Source organism: Gracilinanus agilis, chromosome 1, assembly GCF_016433145.1.
Source record: "Gracilinanus agilis isolate LMUSP501 chromosome 1, AgileGrace, whole genome shotgun sequence".
NCBI classification, from domain to species: Eukaryota; Metazoa; Chordata; class Mammalia; order Didelphimorphia; family Didelphidae; genus Gracilinanus; species Gracilinanus agilis.
Genome location: NC_058130.1, coordinates 392,060,068 through 392,075,977, shown reverse-complemented (window position 1 = coordinate 392,075,977; position 15,910 = coordinate 392,060,068). Strand labels below are relative to the sequence as shown.

Genomic DNA, 15,910 nt, shown 5'->3' with positions numbered 1-15,910 from the left:
TTTAATAATTATCAATTCTCAATTAAGAATAACCTCCAGTCAAAATGACTTTTATGGAAGTTTATTTACAAAATATAGGAGAGTAGTAGTAGAGAGATGAGAAGAGGGTAGAATAAGAGATTTGTATTTAAGTCTGGGCTTTACTCTGGCAGGGCTCCAGAGGCCCAGCCAGAGCCTAAAAGTCAATTAACAAGGGTTTTAGCCACAAGGGCTTCTCCCAATCAAGGGAGTCTCTTGGAGGCTAGTACTTCCTGGGAGGTTAAAGGAATCAGCCTTCTTCACTCACCACCTGTAATTCTAAGAGAGAGATTTAAGAGCAGTCTCACCAAGGTCTCAGGGGCCCAGTTCCAGAGGTTCTCCACATTCCAACAAGAACTAGAAGAGACCCTGGCTCATTCAACTCTCTTTTTTCAAAGGGGCCTCTTTTTGCATCTCTTCCTCTACCTTCTTCTTAGTTTGCGTGTCCAATCACAACAGACGCTTTTCTTAGGACTGTCCAGGAGGCAGTCAGTAAATTTTGATTTGTTACTCACTCTAGAACACAAGGGTTACAGACCACCCAACTTGTGAGTTAAATGGAGATGTTTTCACCTTTGGTGATTAAATCTAAAGATGGGCAGGGTAGGTTTTTTTTTTTTTTTTTAAACCCTTGTACTTCGGTGTATTGTCTCATAGGTGGAAGATTGGTAAGGGTGGGCAATGGGGGTCAAGTGACTTGCCCAGGGTCACACAGCTGGGAAGTGGCTGAGGCCGGGTTTGAACCTAGGACCTCCTGCCTCTAGGCCTGACTCTCACTCCACTGAGCTACCCAGCTGCCCGGCAGGGTAGGTTTAATCTCATTATCACAATCTTCCCTGTGATCATTTGGGAGACTCCTCTCCCAAGTTGATCATCTTGTACCCCTAAAATTCTTTTAACTACAATAGTAAGGGAGATGGAAGAGAGAGAAAGAGCAAAACCAATGTTTTGCTAGGAGCACTGACAAAAAACCAATTATGGGGCAAATTCCCCCTTTGGCATAAGAGTTTGCAATTCGAAATAGTGTTCAAGCCCCTTAAGTTCAATTAATTGCACCCCAAAGTTCATTCTGGATCGTCTTGATTTAGTGTAGGTTTCTGCAGGCATATTTTCTGGATCATCTTGATTCAGTGTAGGTTTCTGAAGGCATCTTTCTCCAAATAGTCCATTTTCTGGTTTCAAAGTGTTAGCAGGCTTCTTTTTTTTTTTTTTTTTTTTTTTTTTTTTTTTTTTGCACTGAACGTGATGACTTTATTGATGGTACACAAGATAGGACTATGCTCCTCCCCCCACTACAGGGGTGCCTGGGGCAGGGATGTGAAGAGGGCATGGGATCCCCAGCACAGGGACATAGGTTATTATGGATGTGGGCTCCCCAGTGGTGGAACTACTCTTTTTTTGGCTGGGGATGAAGATCCATCATGGCTTTCCACTTTACTCCTTGGTGGCCATGTACTTCATGAGGTCTACTACACGGTGGCTGTAACCATACTCGTTGTCATACCAAGAAATGAGCTTGACAAAATGGTCGTTGAGGGCAATGCCAGCACCAGCATCGAAGGTAGAAGAGTGGGTGTCGCTGTTAAAGTCACAGGATACTACCTGGTCCTCTGTGTAGCCCAAGATGCCCTTTAAGTTCCCCTCTGCAGCTTGCTTCACCACCTTCTTAATATCGTCATATTTGGCAGCTTTCTCCAGGCGGCAGGTCAGATCCACCACAGACACATTGGGAGTAGGAACACGGAAGGCCATGCCTGTGAGCTTTTTTAGATTTTTTTTTTTTCTTTTTATTTTGAACCCTTAACTTCTGTGTATTGACTTATAGGTGGAAGAGTGGTAAGGGTAGGCAATGGGGGTCAAGTGACTTGCCCAGGGTCACACAGCTGGGAAGTGTCTGAGGCCGGATTTGAACCTAGGACCTCCCGTCTCTAGGCATGGCTCTCAATCCAGTGAGCTACCCAGCTGCCCCTAGCAGGCTTCTTTTGCTGAAAAATTTTCTTGAACAAATTTTTAAATCTTGTATTTTTCTAAAATACAATCCCTCCTGAAGAGGGTGTTGACCAACACCCAGATCAGCTCAGAGTTATTGGGTGTATGAGTCAAACATCATTGAGTTATGGGGTGTATGAGTCAATTATCAAAAGAAAAACCAAAAGCAAAAAAATAAAAACAAATAGAAGAAAAATTAAAATTTGAGAGAAATAAAAATATTCAAAATAAGAATCGAAATATCAAAAATCTATGTATGTGAAAATTTTAAGTAAACAAGAATAAATTCACAACAGGCTCTTGTATTAGGGTCTACTTTAATAAATTCTGTCCCGTAAATCTGTAAGACAAAATGCAGTGATATTGTACTTACCCATTGGCAGCCAAGACTACAGCAAGTTGCCATATCATAAGAGAGAAAGGGGGACCAGATTTTTATGTAAAAGGGAAGTGTCATTCCCTGGTCTGATTTTACTTCAATCTCAGGTCTAGGGGAGCCAGAATGATGGCCAACCTTTGGTACTTGACTGGCAGTGTGTTACAAAGTGTCCTATGTCTTAACATATGTCAAATGTTGCAACTTTGAGTCTCACACTAGGTTCAAGTCCTTTAGTATTGGCATAGAAGTTCAACAATCCTACTTGGATTGGTATAGTCTTTTTTGACCTTGTGCTCCATGGCACTATTCAGTTTCTCATCAATCCCAATGGGACTGGTTGGTCTCCTCGACTTTGTGGCTCTTTTGTTCCCTTCTCCTGGAATCAGACAGAATCATTAATCACAGTCTTATAACATTTATCAATAATTGGCAGATTTCCATAGTCTAAAGCTTTTGGGTATGAATTAATATTAGAACAGATATATTTTAAACTTATATTACTGCAGAACCAAAAAAAGATTAATATTGATTATATGTACTTTAAGTACAAGAAATTAGTATTCCATAATCATTACATACCACAATTTATTCAGCCATTCTCCAATTGAGGGACTTCCCCTCATTTTACAATTTTTTTACTACCCCAAAAAGTGCAGCTATAAATATTTCTGTACAAACAGATCCTTTCCAAGGGAATAAATATTGATATAGCATCTACCATGTGCCAGCCAACACTTTTACTATTCATTTAATTCTCACAACAGTCTTATGAGGTAGTTATTATTATCTGCATTTTACAGTTGAGGAAAATGAGGCAAATAGTGGTCAAGTGACAAGACAGGGTTATGCAGCTATTAAGTATCTGAGGCCATATTTCAACTCAGGTCTTCCTGATTCCCAGGGGCACACCTAAGGTCTGCTAGGAGTGAAGGGAGTCAGGTAGACAACTTCCTGAGTTCAAATCACACCTCAGACAGTTACTAGCTGTGTGACTCTGGGGAAGTCACTTCACTGTATTGGCTTCAGTTTCTTCATCTGTAAAATGAGCTTGAAATGGAAATGGCAAACCAGTCCAATATCTTTTCCAAGAAAACTCCAAATGGGGTCTTGAAGAGTTGGACTCTACTGAAAAGGACTGAAGAACAACTTCCTTGCTGGAAGCCTTTGAGAGAAACAGGGTCTCTAATAGATATTTTTATCTGGATCCCATCAAAGTTAATGTAGCTGACAGGGTCATACATTGTCTCCTTTTGAACTGAAAGGATCGGGTCAGAGGATCGATGATATATCTGAGATAAAAAGCTGGACCCCATCCCGATGGCTTCTACTAAGTTAACTTTACTGGCTCCCTTAATACCTTGAGGAACAAATATACAAGTTGTCTTCAGGTATTTAAAGCCTTTTAGTCTGGTCTCTGCCTTCTTTTCCAGTCTTCTTATGCTATATTCCCTCACATACTCTAGAGTAGAATACCTTTATATTGGTTATTCCTTTTTGTCTAGAATTCTATGCATTTTTAGAGTGCTGGCTTTCTTCAAGACTTAGCTAAAATTCCTTTTAGCTATATATAGGTATAGCTATAAAATACCTTTATATTGGTTATTCCTTTTTGTCTAGAATTCTCTGCATTTTTAGAGTGCTGGCTTCCTTCAAGACTTTGCTAAAATTCCTTTTAGACTAGGCCTTTCTTGTTCTTTTTCCTCCAGCTTCTAGAGCCTTCCTCTCTGGTTTCACCTTCCTTTCATATATGTATCTTGTATGTATCTTAATTATTTATATGTCTCATTGCTAGAATGTAAGCTCCAGGACTATTTTCTTGGTATAGTACCTGAAGGGTAGTAAATGTAGTAAACAATAAATAGTTATCAACTAATTGAAAGTGAAGGATGACATGCTTTGATTGGCAGTCAGATTCCAACAATTCCTTCTTTGGCTGTGGATAGCTTTTTTTTTTTTTAATATCACAAGACCATTGGGGTTATCTTGGAACTTTGTTTTGCTGATAATACTTTAGTCCTTCACAGTTGATCATCATATAATATTTCTGTTATGGTGTACGATATTTTCCTGTTTCTGCTTACTTCACTTAGCCCGAGTTCATATAAATCTCAGGTTTTTCTGAACTCATCCTGTTCATCATTTCTTATTGTGCAATGGTATTCCATTACAACTATATACCACAGCTTTTTCAGGTATTCCCCAATTGATAGCCACCCCTTTACTTTCTAATTCCTTGCCGCTACAAAAAGAGCTAGTAACAATATTTTTGTACAAGTAACTCCTTTCCCCTATCTCTAATCTGTTTGCAATACAGACTCAGTCAAGGTATTGTTGGTTTCAAAGGGTATACGTAGTTTTATGACCATTTGTGCATGGTTTCATATTGCTCTCCAGAATGGTTGTATTAGTACCATAGGGGTAGGTCTTTAGGAACCCACCAACTCCTCTCCTTTCCCTATTGTACTTAATCTAAAAGCTTTAGCTCTCTCTTGAAGACCCTCTGTGTTGGTCTCTGAAGTCTGCATGCTGAGGCTTAATTGATTGTAGATAGCTTTAATTTCTTCATTTGTGCACTGTTTTCTCTTATCCTGTGAATATCTATCTATCTGCCTGTCTATCTGCCTGACTATCTGCCTGTCTGTCTGTCTGTCTATCTATCTATCTATCTATCTATCTATCTATCTATCTATCTATCTATCTATCTATCTATCTATCTATCTTTGGGAATGTTTTTTTTTTTTTTTAAACCCCTGTACTTCGGTGTATTGTCTCATAGGTGGAAGATTAGTAAGGGTGGGCAATGGGGGTCAAGTGACTTGCCCAGGGTCACACAGCTGGGAAGTGGCTGAGGCCGGGTTTGAACCTAGGACTTCCTGTCTCTGGGCCTGACTCTCACTCCACTGAGCTACCCAGCTGCCCCCGGGAATGTTTTTTATTTGTATGGGTATATCAAAATTCCTGATGTATTTTGTCTATTATACCTTTGCCAGAGAACATATCTTGCTAGGATTTTTCCTAATTAGATGTATTTTATCCTAACTATATTTATTTTGTCCATGCAAAAGCGTTTCAATTTTATGTAATTGAAATTATCTATTTTATTTTTAAAGTCATTCTTATATGTCATTTAGTTAAATAATCATCCTTTGGCTTTGGTTATAGTAAGTATTGCCTTTCTTTATACTTTAATTTTTTAAATGATATAATCATATATATTTCATTAATGTGTCCTCTTAGTACTTACTGTCATATATGGTATAAGAAATTGTTTTGAATCTAATGTGTATAGGGTGTTTTTGTTTTTTCATTTTTTGTTTTGGACCGGGTTTATGATTTCATTAATGTAGGGAAAACTCTAAGAAAATTCCTTTTACTAAGGCAGAGTAACATCTGCTTTCAAATGTATAATTTTAGAGAGCTGACTTAGGCATTCAGAGGGTAAGTTTCTTGTCTAAGATTATAACTAGGCAGTATAAGTCAGAGGAGGATTTTAATCCAGCCTTTCCAAATTACAAGGCCACTTTGCCTCTGTTTTTCAACTGGCCGAGAAGATTTTGTTGAATTGGAAGTACCTTACTTTAGGGATTTATCCTATGATTTATCAAAGACTGTACTATAATATTTTATTGTTTTTAGATCTTGCTAACCTGATATGATTCATTAAAGAACTTTTAAACAAGTACTGAATAGATACTTATTGTCTTATAGTATTCTTTGAGATCTAGTAATGTAAGAAACTCTTTATTCTTATTTTAAAAAATCCTCTGATATTCTCAACCTTTTGTTCCTCCAAATGAATTATGTTATTTGAATTAGTTCCATAAAGAAACCCCTTGGTGGTTTGGTATGGCATTATATCTGTAAAGTAATTGAGGTAATTACTTTATATATATATATAATATATATTATATAAAATATATGACATATAAATATATATTTAATATATAACAATATAATAAAATTATGGTTTTATTATATTGACATGGTTCGACCAGGAAAAAATCATATCTCTTCAGTTGTTTAAATTTTCATTTTCCATAAAGAGTGATTTTATTTGTACTTATGTACGTCCTGAGCATGTCTTTGTAGATACTCTAACAGATCTTGAGCTCATTGAAAGTTGTCTGCTTTATTGGAGATCACAATTCCTCTCTCCCTCTTCATTATTTTGCCATGGTCTCTCATAATTTTGCATAGTGTGCTAGAGGCTTTTCTCATTTTCTCCTGGTGTGAGCAGTGGAGCACTCTGGCTGTCCACCTGTCATCACTTGTGATGTGACCAGTCCTTCTCATATATTTCATTGATGACATTTAAAAATTTTGTTCTTCATTAGAATTTCTCTTTGTTTATATAATGTAGTCAATTCATAACAAAAATGCAACCTTCTGTTGTTGTGCATATGATATTAATTTTTAATTCTTTTGAGACTGTTGAATTACAATGTAGCCATCTAGCAATACTGATAGAATATTTCTATTAAAAAGCCAAGTTTTGGAAGCTTGGGAGTAATTATTGAGCTGTTTCCCCAAGGCAATGCATTCCCCATTCCTTCTCTTTTTCAAGTCTTGGCCTAACTTCTTGTATGTATTCTATGTCCAACACATACTCATAAATAAGCTATATAAGTGTCCATCCAAATGCATGTTATGTTCTTGACAACTGACATTTTTCATCTACTTCATCCTATCCATGTGGATATTTGTGCCAAGTTTTTTTTAGTGATTAAAGCCATTTTTCAGGAGGCTCCTCTATGTTGTGGAACTTGATATAAAATAAGCAAATTATCATTGAATTTTTTTCTTTCACAGTGGGAAACGTCTCTGGCAAGCATATAGTTCCTTGTTTTATACTTTTTTGACTTTTGATTGGATGGTCATTGAGCGAAGATATTTCTATTTTTCTATACTTCAAGGAATCTTGAAAAATTTTTAAGTATGAACAGGAGATAACTTTATAGTAAAATAGTTTGTTGGTCAACTGTTCTAGCAAATCAAATACTTTTTCATAATCGACAAATAATAAATGTAGTGGGATCTTTGTTCTCTATGTCTCAGTTGATTATGAAATGGTAAACATGTGGTTCATTGTTGAATATCATTTATGAAAGCCTGATTATTCCCTATGAGTTCCTTCTTCAAGGATATTTTCAATTGTATTTAGATAGCTTTCAGAAAATTATGTATTGATGAGTGAGTAGACAAATGGTTAATAGTTATTAACATTCTTTTGGTTGTCTTTTTTGGAGGGTACTAAGCCCTAGGATTTTTCCATATCTTTGGAATCTTCTCCTTTTTTAGATATCTTATATGTTGGCCATTCAGCAATAGTGTTGCTTCTAGCACAGATCACTTCTACACGCTGTTGATCTGATCTGGTTGCTTTCCCTCCCTTCCTTCAAGTGCCATTTCTTCCTTCTTTATACATTTGGTACTGTCAGGATCCAAATATGGTAGTACCACTATCTTTATTGGAGAAAATGGTTAAAATTTTTTTAACCTATATTTTATTTTCTTTTATGTAGTGGCCCCCCCTTTCCATTTTTATCTTTAAATTTCTTACAATTTGTAGGTATTTTGAATGAAATTTCCTTTTTTATCTCCACTTGCTGTATTTTTTTAGTAGTATGCAGAAAACTTGGTAATTTTTGTGGATATATTTTGCTATTTTACTGAAGTTACTGATTGTTTTACATATTTTGAGTATTTTTGTCTTATTGCTTATTAAATGAAAAAAAAAACTTTTCTTCTTGTCTTCTCCAACAGTTATCTTCCCTTTTTTTGTCAATTTCTCTTTTTATCTGTTAATTCCTTTCTTATTGCCTACAGATGTATCTTATAGAATTTTACCTTATATTTTTCTTAATTAGCAACATATTTCTTCTTGTGTCAGGAATTTTCTTCTACTTGCTTGTGTTTTAAGCTTTTCTACTAGAGATTTTAGGCAAAAGTCCCCTTTGATCTTTGTTTTGAACTTGTTTTGGCTATGCAGTTGCAAGAATTGTCACTGTCCTTCAATGCTGAACCCAGGGTGAGACTTAGAGGGTGGAAAGAAGCCATGGTTTGCTTTCATTACACAGCCTGGAGTTGAATCCTGTGAAAATAACTTCTTGGCCCTGTTCCCTTTCACATTATTGGTCTGGGACATTGAGGAAGCAATGATCATGGATGGGGCCAATGAACCTTGGATCTAAGTATTCTTGTCCTTCCTCTAGTGCTTGGTGTCATAGCTGAGCAGGGATGCTAGTGGTCTCCAGTTTAAATCTTCTTATTTTCCCCCTGAACTGACACTGCTAGTTGCATGTTCTGCCTTTTTACAGCCTCAGATGACGTAGTTGGCCCCAGGCCCTGTGACCTTGCCTGAAATTCCTGACTGGAATTCTGAGAAATATTCCTGTCCCTGTTCTCTGGATGGAGTGGCTAGGTCTAGGTTCTGATCCTTGTGGCATTAACTGAGTAGGAAAGAACCAGTTCCTGAAAGACTCTCTCTTTGTGGCAAAGCCCTATTCATTTACAAGAATATTTATTTGCCTTTGTTTCAGAAGGAGCTTAAGGTTTTTTAAAAAGCAATGAACAAATTTCAAGGACAACCCATTCTACCCTTTTGTGCTCATTGTCAATCAGTTTGCAGTGGATATGTGTACACTGATGAACCAGCTTGTACAACTATATATCTGTGTTATTTGGAAGCTTGGGACTTCCTCTTTTGGTATGTAGGAGAGGTGATAGAAGGTAATGGCTTATGGCGGCGTTTTTAAATAGATCTTAGCCAGGTGCGTGGTTGATTTATTCTACCAATATGGCCTTGATTAAAATATTACTTTTCCTTTTAATATCAGTCTCTTATTTTTAATTATTACATATCAGAGATCACACAATAGATACTCTTTAGTTCCTTCATTTTTCATGTATGGGCAGTTAGGTTAAACTCCCCTGAATGCTTTTGCATCTCCTTTTGGGGACACAGAATCATCACCAAACCCATGAAACAAAACTAAATACTTAAAATTAAAAAAAATATCTATTTTATTAATTCCTTTTGTCTTTGCATAAAGATTGGGCTGAAAAAATATCTCCACTTCCCTTACCTCCCATTGTAGTATCCCATGTAGTATAACAAAGAAAAACATTTAAGCAAAAACTTAGATGTAGTAATGCATTTGACAATTGTATATAGTGCATCATGGCTTCCTACTAAGAGGACTCATATGTTTCTTTATCTGGTCTCTGTATATAAAATGTTAAGCAGTTGTCTTGAGAGTAATCATTATCTAGAGAATTGATTTACTTGTTTAGTCAAAAAAATGAAACTGAAGACATATATAAGAATTACATCTCTACAAAACTAAACATTTGGCCAAATTTTGCTACCAGGATGAGGTGGTGATTTTCAAATTGTGTGATTGTGTGACTGGTATTTGCCTTTTTAATGTAAATGTGTGAGGATCTTCAAGTGAAATCTTTTTTTGTAATAAATACTTAAAATTATCTTTATGAAATTTTCAGGCGTGAAAGGAAAATGGCAGGAAACAGCCTTGTCCTACCAATTGTTCTTTGGGGACGTAAAGCACCCACACACTGCATCTCAGCTGTGCTTTTAATGGATGATGGGGCTACGATTGTAACAGGGTGTCATGATGGACAAATATGCCTCTGGGATCTTTCCTTAGAACTGGAAGTAAGTATATGAGATATCATTTATGTTTTTTAGACATAGATATCTTGTCAGGTGGTATTTTTTCTTATTAAAAACAATAGTTGCTTTTATTGCTAATTAAAAAAAATTAGTGTTAATTCTTATTTCTTTACCCTCCTTGCAAAGGTATTTTGCAATGAAAGATGACCTAGCAATTGCTTTATTATAATTGTCATTTCCATTTTGTTTTCTCTATTCTAAATCTTAATTTGAAGATCAATATTATTCCATGTATATTAGCCATATATAGGAATCAATTGATCATGAGAAAAACCAAATGAAGAATAGTAAATTATTATTATACTAGAATATCTTTTTTTCTAAGTTGTTGGATCTGACAGTTTAATCATTCTACTGTGCCTTTTAGCTGTTTCAGTGAACATGAGTTTTTTATTGCATTGTGAAGATGGACTTAAAGTAACCAATTTTGAGATTCATTATCTGCTCTTATTAATTTTCATAGGAAGAGAACTTGAAAATTACTGAGGATTAAATTGGAGATCAAAATTTCTGTCTTTATCACAAATGACTGAAAATTGACCACTTAAAAAAAGTAAAATGAAATGGTGTCCTTCTAAAAAAAAAGTGTATAAAGGGGAGCTATGGTTATGGTTATAGACCATTCACCTTGATTTTTTCCTAGGAATGGTCAAGCAGTCAATAAAAAATATTGTATAAAAGCAAAAGAAGTGAGGAAATAATTTCCTTCAATAATACACGACTAGCCACAAATAAGTAGACTTTGATTTGTGTATCTACATGACATCATTTCAAAGTTAGGAAAATATGTTTTACATTAAAATTTTCTTTATTGTGAACTTAAATATCAACAAACACGAATTTGATTATATGTTGTGTGTCTCTCATAAAATGATGAGATTTTTGAGGCTCTTGAAAGTGATCATACTAGGAATATGCTGTATGTTAACTTGCTGCAGCTGAATTTTTAAGGTTGGCCAGTCTTGTGTTACAGCTGTGTGAAATTGTGGAAATGTATATGTTATATAAACACAGAAATGAGTGACTTATTTAGAATTTTTTTAAAAATTCAGTTTTATGTGAAGTCATACCAATTTCAAAATGATACTATATACAAATAAAGACCTGAGTAAGAATTTTTGACAAATTAGAAAACAAAAATTTTGAAGAAGTTAAAAAAGACATTCACCATGATTTATGAAACTTTCATAGGACTAATAAAAATGTTGGTAGTTAAGCTCTGTGTTTTAATGAAAAGAGGGCTAGATTTAGAATTAGAGGATATGGTTTTACACTCTAGTTTTGCCACTTTTACTTGTTTCACATGATGTAGGGCTGAGAAGGACTCCTTTTTTGGCCTCGTTTCTTCATTTGTAAAATGGGGATATTGAACTTGATTTCTAAGATTTCTTCTAGCTCTATTAAGCCCTATAGTTTTAAAGATTTGGTTTATTCAAATAGAAAATCTCAAGAAAATGGCTTTAGTTAAATTTAAATCGACAAATGGTCACTAGTGAGACAACATCATATTTTCCATATGGCTTTAAAGCCAAGTTGTGATGTTTGTAGTGGAAAATTTGTAGTATCTGTGAAATAGAAAATCCACATGCCAAAAATCACAAGTAAAGACGATGTTGATTTCTTTTTCATACCAACAAGGCATAGTTAACGTAGAATTTGTTTCACAAGGTCAGGGTATCATTTGGAACTAGGAGGAAGCACTTGAGAGAAACTGTATGGTGAAAAAAGAGTGGCTTTGCACAGTGAGAATGCTCTGGCTCACAGGATGCATTCTATGAAAAAACATTTGAACAAAAATCTTATTATTCAGCTTGATCACTCACTTGTTCATCAGACTTGGATATTTTGAAAATTCAAGTCTACCTTCAGAGGCTGAAGATTTGCTGCCATGGAAATATTCAGAATAATGTGATGCAAGCAGTTCCAGAAAGAATTTTGAGCAATTGTGGTATCATTAGTATTAAAATATTGTGTCCCAAGGAAAGATTTGAAGGGAAAAAAGTCTCATTTGGATAGATAAATTTTGCTACATTAACAAGAATTGCAGTTCCTCCTACCCTCTCCCAATATAAACACATGCATATAAAATATATGATCTGTATAAATTCATATATTATGTATAATTGTTCATCATCACACTTCATGCCATTAAGTGGGTAGAAAACTTTCTTTAAGGTCACACCTTTTAGTTATCAAGATTTCATTGACAATGTAGGGTGATAAGTGATGATGATATATTCAATTGTGCCATGTATGAGATGTTAATTTAGAATCAAGGTTATGCTTATCAAAATTTCTGATGATAATAGGAAAACGAAGTTGATGTTAGCTATTATTTAGGAAGATAAGAATAAAATTTCAAGAGATCTTGACAGATTGGAAGCAAATGATTCCACAGATCAAAAGAGTGCTACTTTTAAGGCATTAAGAAACACGATGCTAATATCAAATGTGGAAGATTGTGTCAGGGAAAGGAAGTGTAATTAGGACATTATGAGGATCAAGAGCTGCCTGTGAATCAGCAGTGCAGCATTACAGAAGAGGGGGATTAATGATTTACTTATATATATAGAAAAGCATATGACTTTTAAGACTTGGGTCTAACCTTTTTGCTTTACTGCCCTTTAGTAAGACTTTGTAATTATATTTAGTTTTGAAAAAAAAAAAAAAAAAAGGAGAGTCCAGGGAACACGGAAATGTTTAAAAGGTATGGAAAACCAGTCCTTTGAGAAATAATGAACACAAATAGACTTTAGGGAAGATTAAGCCTGATTTTTTGTTGTACTTAGTATATGAAAATTAGATAATAAGTGAAGATAACTTTTTACCTGAAACACCAATAAGATGTTTTCCCCCACCAGAGATTATGAATAACATTTTTAAAATTGTAATTGTGTAATCTCATCTATGACTGGTTTAAAAGAATTGAAAGATGGACTTAGGACATTTAAACTCCTATGTATTACACTGCATTCTGTAGGGAAGAAGAAAAAAACTTGGTATATGCTCAATCACATTATGGATGTCGTACTCACAGTTTTGTCTACGACTAAGGTGGTACTGTTAACACTTTTGGGATGGTAATAGTATGTGTACAGTGAATATTATCCTCCTGTATTGCGTTTCTTTCATTTTTCCCATTTTCTTTTCATTCTGGTCAACTGATAACCAGATATATATAATTTTTTAATTGTGGTCTTTGATATTCAAAGATAATGCTGGTGGGAGTGACTGTGTAAATGATTGAAGAGATCAATTTGTGATAGTTTTTATGTGTATTTCATGTATGCCATTTAATGACCCTGGACTTTATTTTTACTTGTTTTTCCTCTAAGCCTTTTAATTTCCCTCCAACCCTAACCCCCTGAACAAGCCATTATTATAAAAGGAGAAAGAGGAACTGATTTCTACCTGCTTCATGGAAGGGTTTTAAACTTTTACTTCTCAGTTATTTGTGTTGATACTGATCCAGTGAATTTTTAGGGATTTTAAATTTCAGCTTTTCTTATTCAAGAATCAGATGACTTTTTGTTTCCTTGGTAACAGAGGTCATGATTTGCTAAACTTCTTATTTGTGGTTTCCAGTTATTGACAGTTGATGACTGTAAAGTTCGCTACATTCTTGTGATTGGAAATCATATGATTTGGAAGTTGAAAGGGAAATTAAGAATTAATTATAACATTACTGAATACACAAGTCTTATTTATATCATTCTCAGTGTGGTTACTACTTCCATTGATAGGAGGTTTATACAGTGAAGTTGCACAATGGTTAGGGTACTTGGCATGGAGTCAAAAAGACCTGAGTTCAAATCCAGCTGTAGATATTTAGTAGCTTTGTGATCCTATGCAAGGCACTTAACCTCTCTTCAGTCTCATTTTCCTCGATTGTAAAATGAAGATAATAATATCACCTATCTCACAGGATTGTTGGGATGATTAAATGAGACAATATTTGTAAAGTGCTTAGCACAGTGCTTGACACATAGTAGATGGTTAATAAATGCTTATTCCCTTATCTTAATCTTTCTGATGCAGCCTGTCACATTGTTATCTCTAATTAGACTGCTCTTTTTTATATTGACTTGAAATTTGCCTCACTGTAATTGGTATATATTGTTCCTAGGATTAAACAAGGCATAATTAAACTTAGAGTAGGCTCTAGATTTGGAGTTTTACTTCTGCCTTAGACTTTTACTTGCTGTGTGATTTTGGGCAAGTCACTTATTTTTTCTGAGCCTCAATTTCCTCATCTACATAATGAGGATAATAACAGCACCTATTTCACAAAATTGTTATGAAATTCAAATGATACCAATTATGTAAAGTCAGCCAATAAACATTATTCACTGTGTGCCAGACTCTGGTAAATGTTGGAAATAAAAATAAAGGCAAAAGTGTCATTCCTGCTTGGAAAACTGTGCATTCTAATGGAGAGACAGTTTACAAATAACTATTTACATATAAGGTATGTGCAGAGAATTGATGGAAAGTAATGTTGGAGGGTAGGTATAGGGCCTGAGAAAGGCCTACCAAACTGATTCTAGAAGGAAACTAGATGCTGAGTGGTGGGAGGTAAGGAGGAACAGCTTTCCAGGCATAGAAAATAGTGAAAGACACAAAGATGGGAGTTGTGACGAACAGTAATTAGTGCTTGAAGGTGAGCCAAGTTAAGAATGGAAAGTCAGGAAGGGGCCTAGTTGAGAAGGTCTTTTAATGCCAAATAGAGGATTTTCTATTTGATTTTGGAGGTAATAAGGGAACCAGTGGAGTTTGAATACAGGGATGGAACCTGCCTGTTAGGAAAAATCACTTTGGCAGCTGAGAGGAAGGAGACTTAAAAGAGAGATCTTAAGCTACAGATGACAAGATTTGGCCCTGAATTGACAGCTAGTGAGGTTTGAGGATACTGAGGTTGTAAGCCTGAGTGACTTGAGGATGGTAGTATCCTTGACGTTAATATGAATGGATACTGGGTAGAGGTGAGTGTTTAGGGGAAGGAGGAGATGAGGAGTTTTGTTTAGGATATGTTGAATTTGAGATGTCTGTGCGACATCCAGCTTGAGATATCTAATGGTCATTGTAGGAATGGAGCTAGAGATAGATTTTCCAATCATCTGCATAGAGATGATGAGATTACCAAGTGAGATAATGTGGAGGGTAAAGAGAAGAGGGCAAACTTCAAAATAAAAATCTCAGCTATTATTATTAAATTGAACACTTTTGATATTTGAATATAATTATCTCCTAATAAAATTTTCACTTTCCAAGGTTAAATGCACCTAGTTCCTTCATCTATTCCTTAGGAGTTGTTTCTATAATCTTTACTTTCTACTCTTCCTTCTCTGAATGTAATCTTATTTGCTAGCTACTCCTTAAAATGGACTGAATTTAAACAAGTTTTTTCCACCATCTGTCTAGACCAGTGATGGGCAAACTATGGCCTGGATCTGGCCGGCTGAACAGTTTGCCTATCACGGGTCTAGACTACTATACATTGGAATTCTTAACTTCTTTAATTTGAATACTACACTTTTTATGTCATTTATTTATTTTTAGAAACCTTTACCTTCCGTCTTAGAATCAATACTGTGTATTAGTTCCAAGGCAGAAGGATGATAAGGGCTAGGCAATGGGGGTTAAATGACTTACCCAGGGGCACACAGCTAGGAAGTGTTTGAGGCCAGATTTGAAGCCAGGATCTCCTGTCTCTAGGCCTGGCTCTCAAACCACTGAGTCACCCAGCTGTTCCCCCTCAACTCCCCTTTTTTAAAACAAAGCCTCATGTTATTTGTGGTTATAGCATTAATGCTATAGTATTGGTTCATTAT

The 15,910-nt window shown here is 35.4% G+C and overlaps 2 protein-coding genes across 3 annotated transcripts in view; one reads left to right on the top strand and one right to left on the bottom strand.

The window, feature by feature from the left end:
* Nucleotides 1-1,274: 1,274 nt before the first annotated feature.
* On the bottom strand, nucleotides 1,275-1,776 carry LOC123231534 (glyceraldehyde-3-phosphate dehydrogenase-like). The gene has a single exon (XM_044657803.1). The coding sequence runs from the start codon at nucleotides 1,768-1,770 to the stop codon at nucleotides 1,453-1,455; it is 318 nt and encodes a 105-aa protein (XP_044513738.1). The 5' UTR covers nucleotides 1,771-1,776; the 3' UTR covers nucleotides 1,275-1,452.
* An 8,126-nt stretch (nucleotides 1,777-9,902) lies between these two features.
* The window catches only part of WDR7 (WD repeat domain 7), a 486,248-nt gene continuing 480,240 nt past the window's right edge, over nucleotides 9,903-15,910 (top strand). For both annotated transcript variants that reach the window (XM_044664595.1, XM_044664587.1), the window contains exon 1: nucleotides 9,903-10,061. In XM_044664595.1, the coding sequence (XP_044520530.1) occupies nucleotides 9,903-10,061 (159 nt within the window). The remainder of the gene's footprint in view (nucleotides 10,062-15,910) is intronic.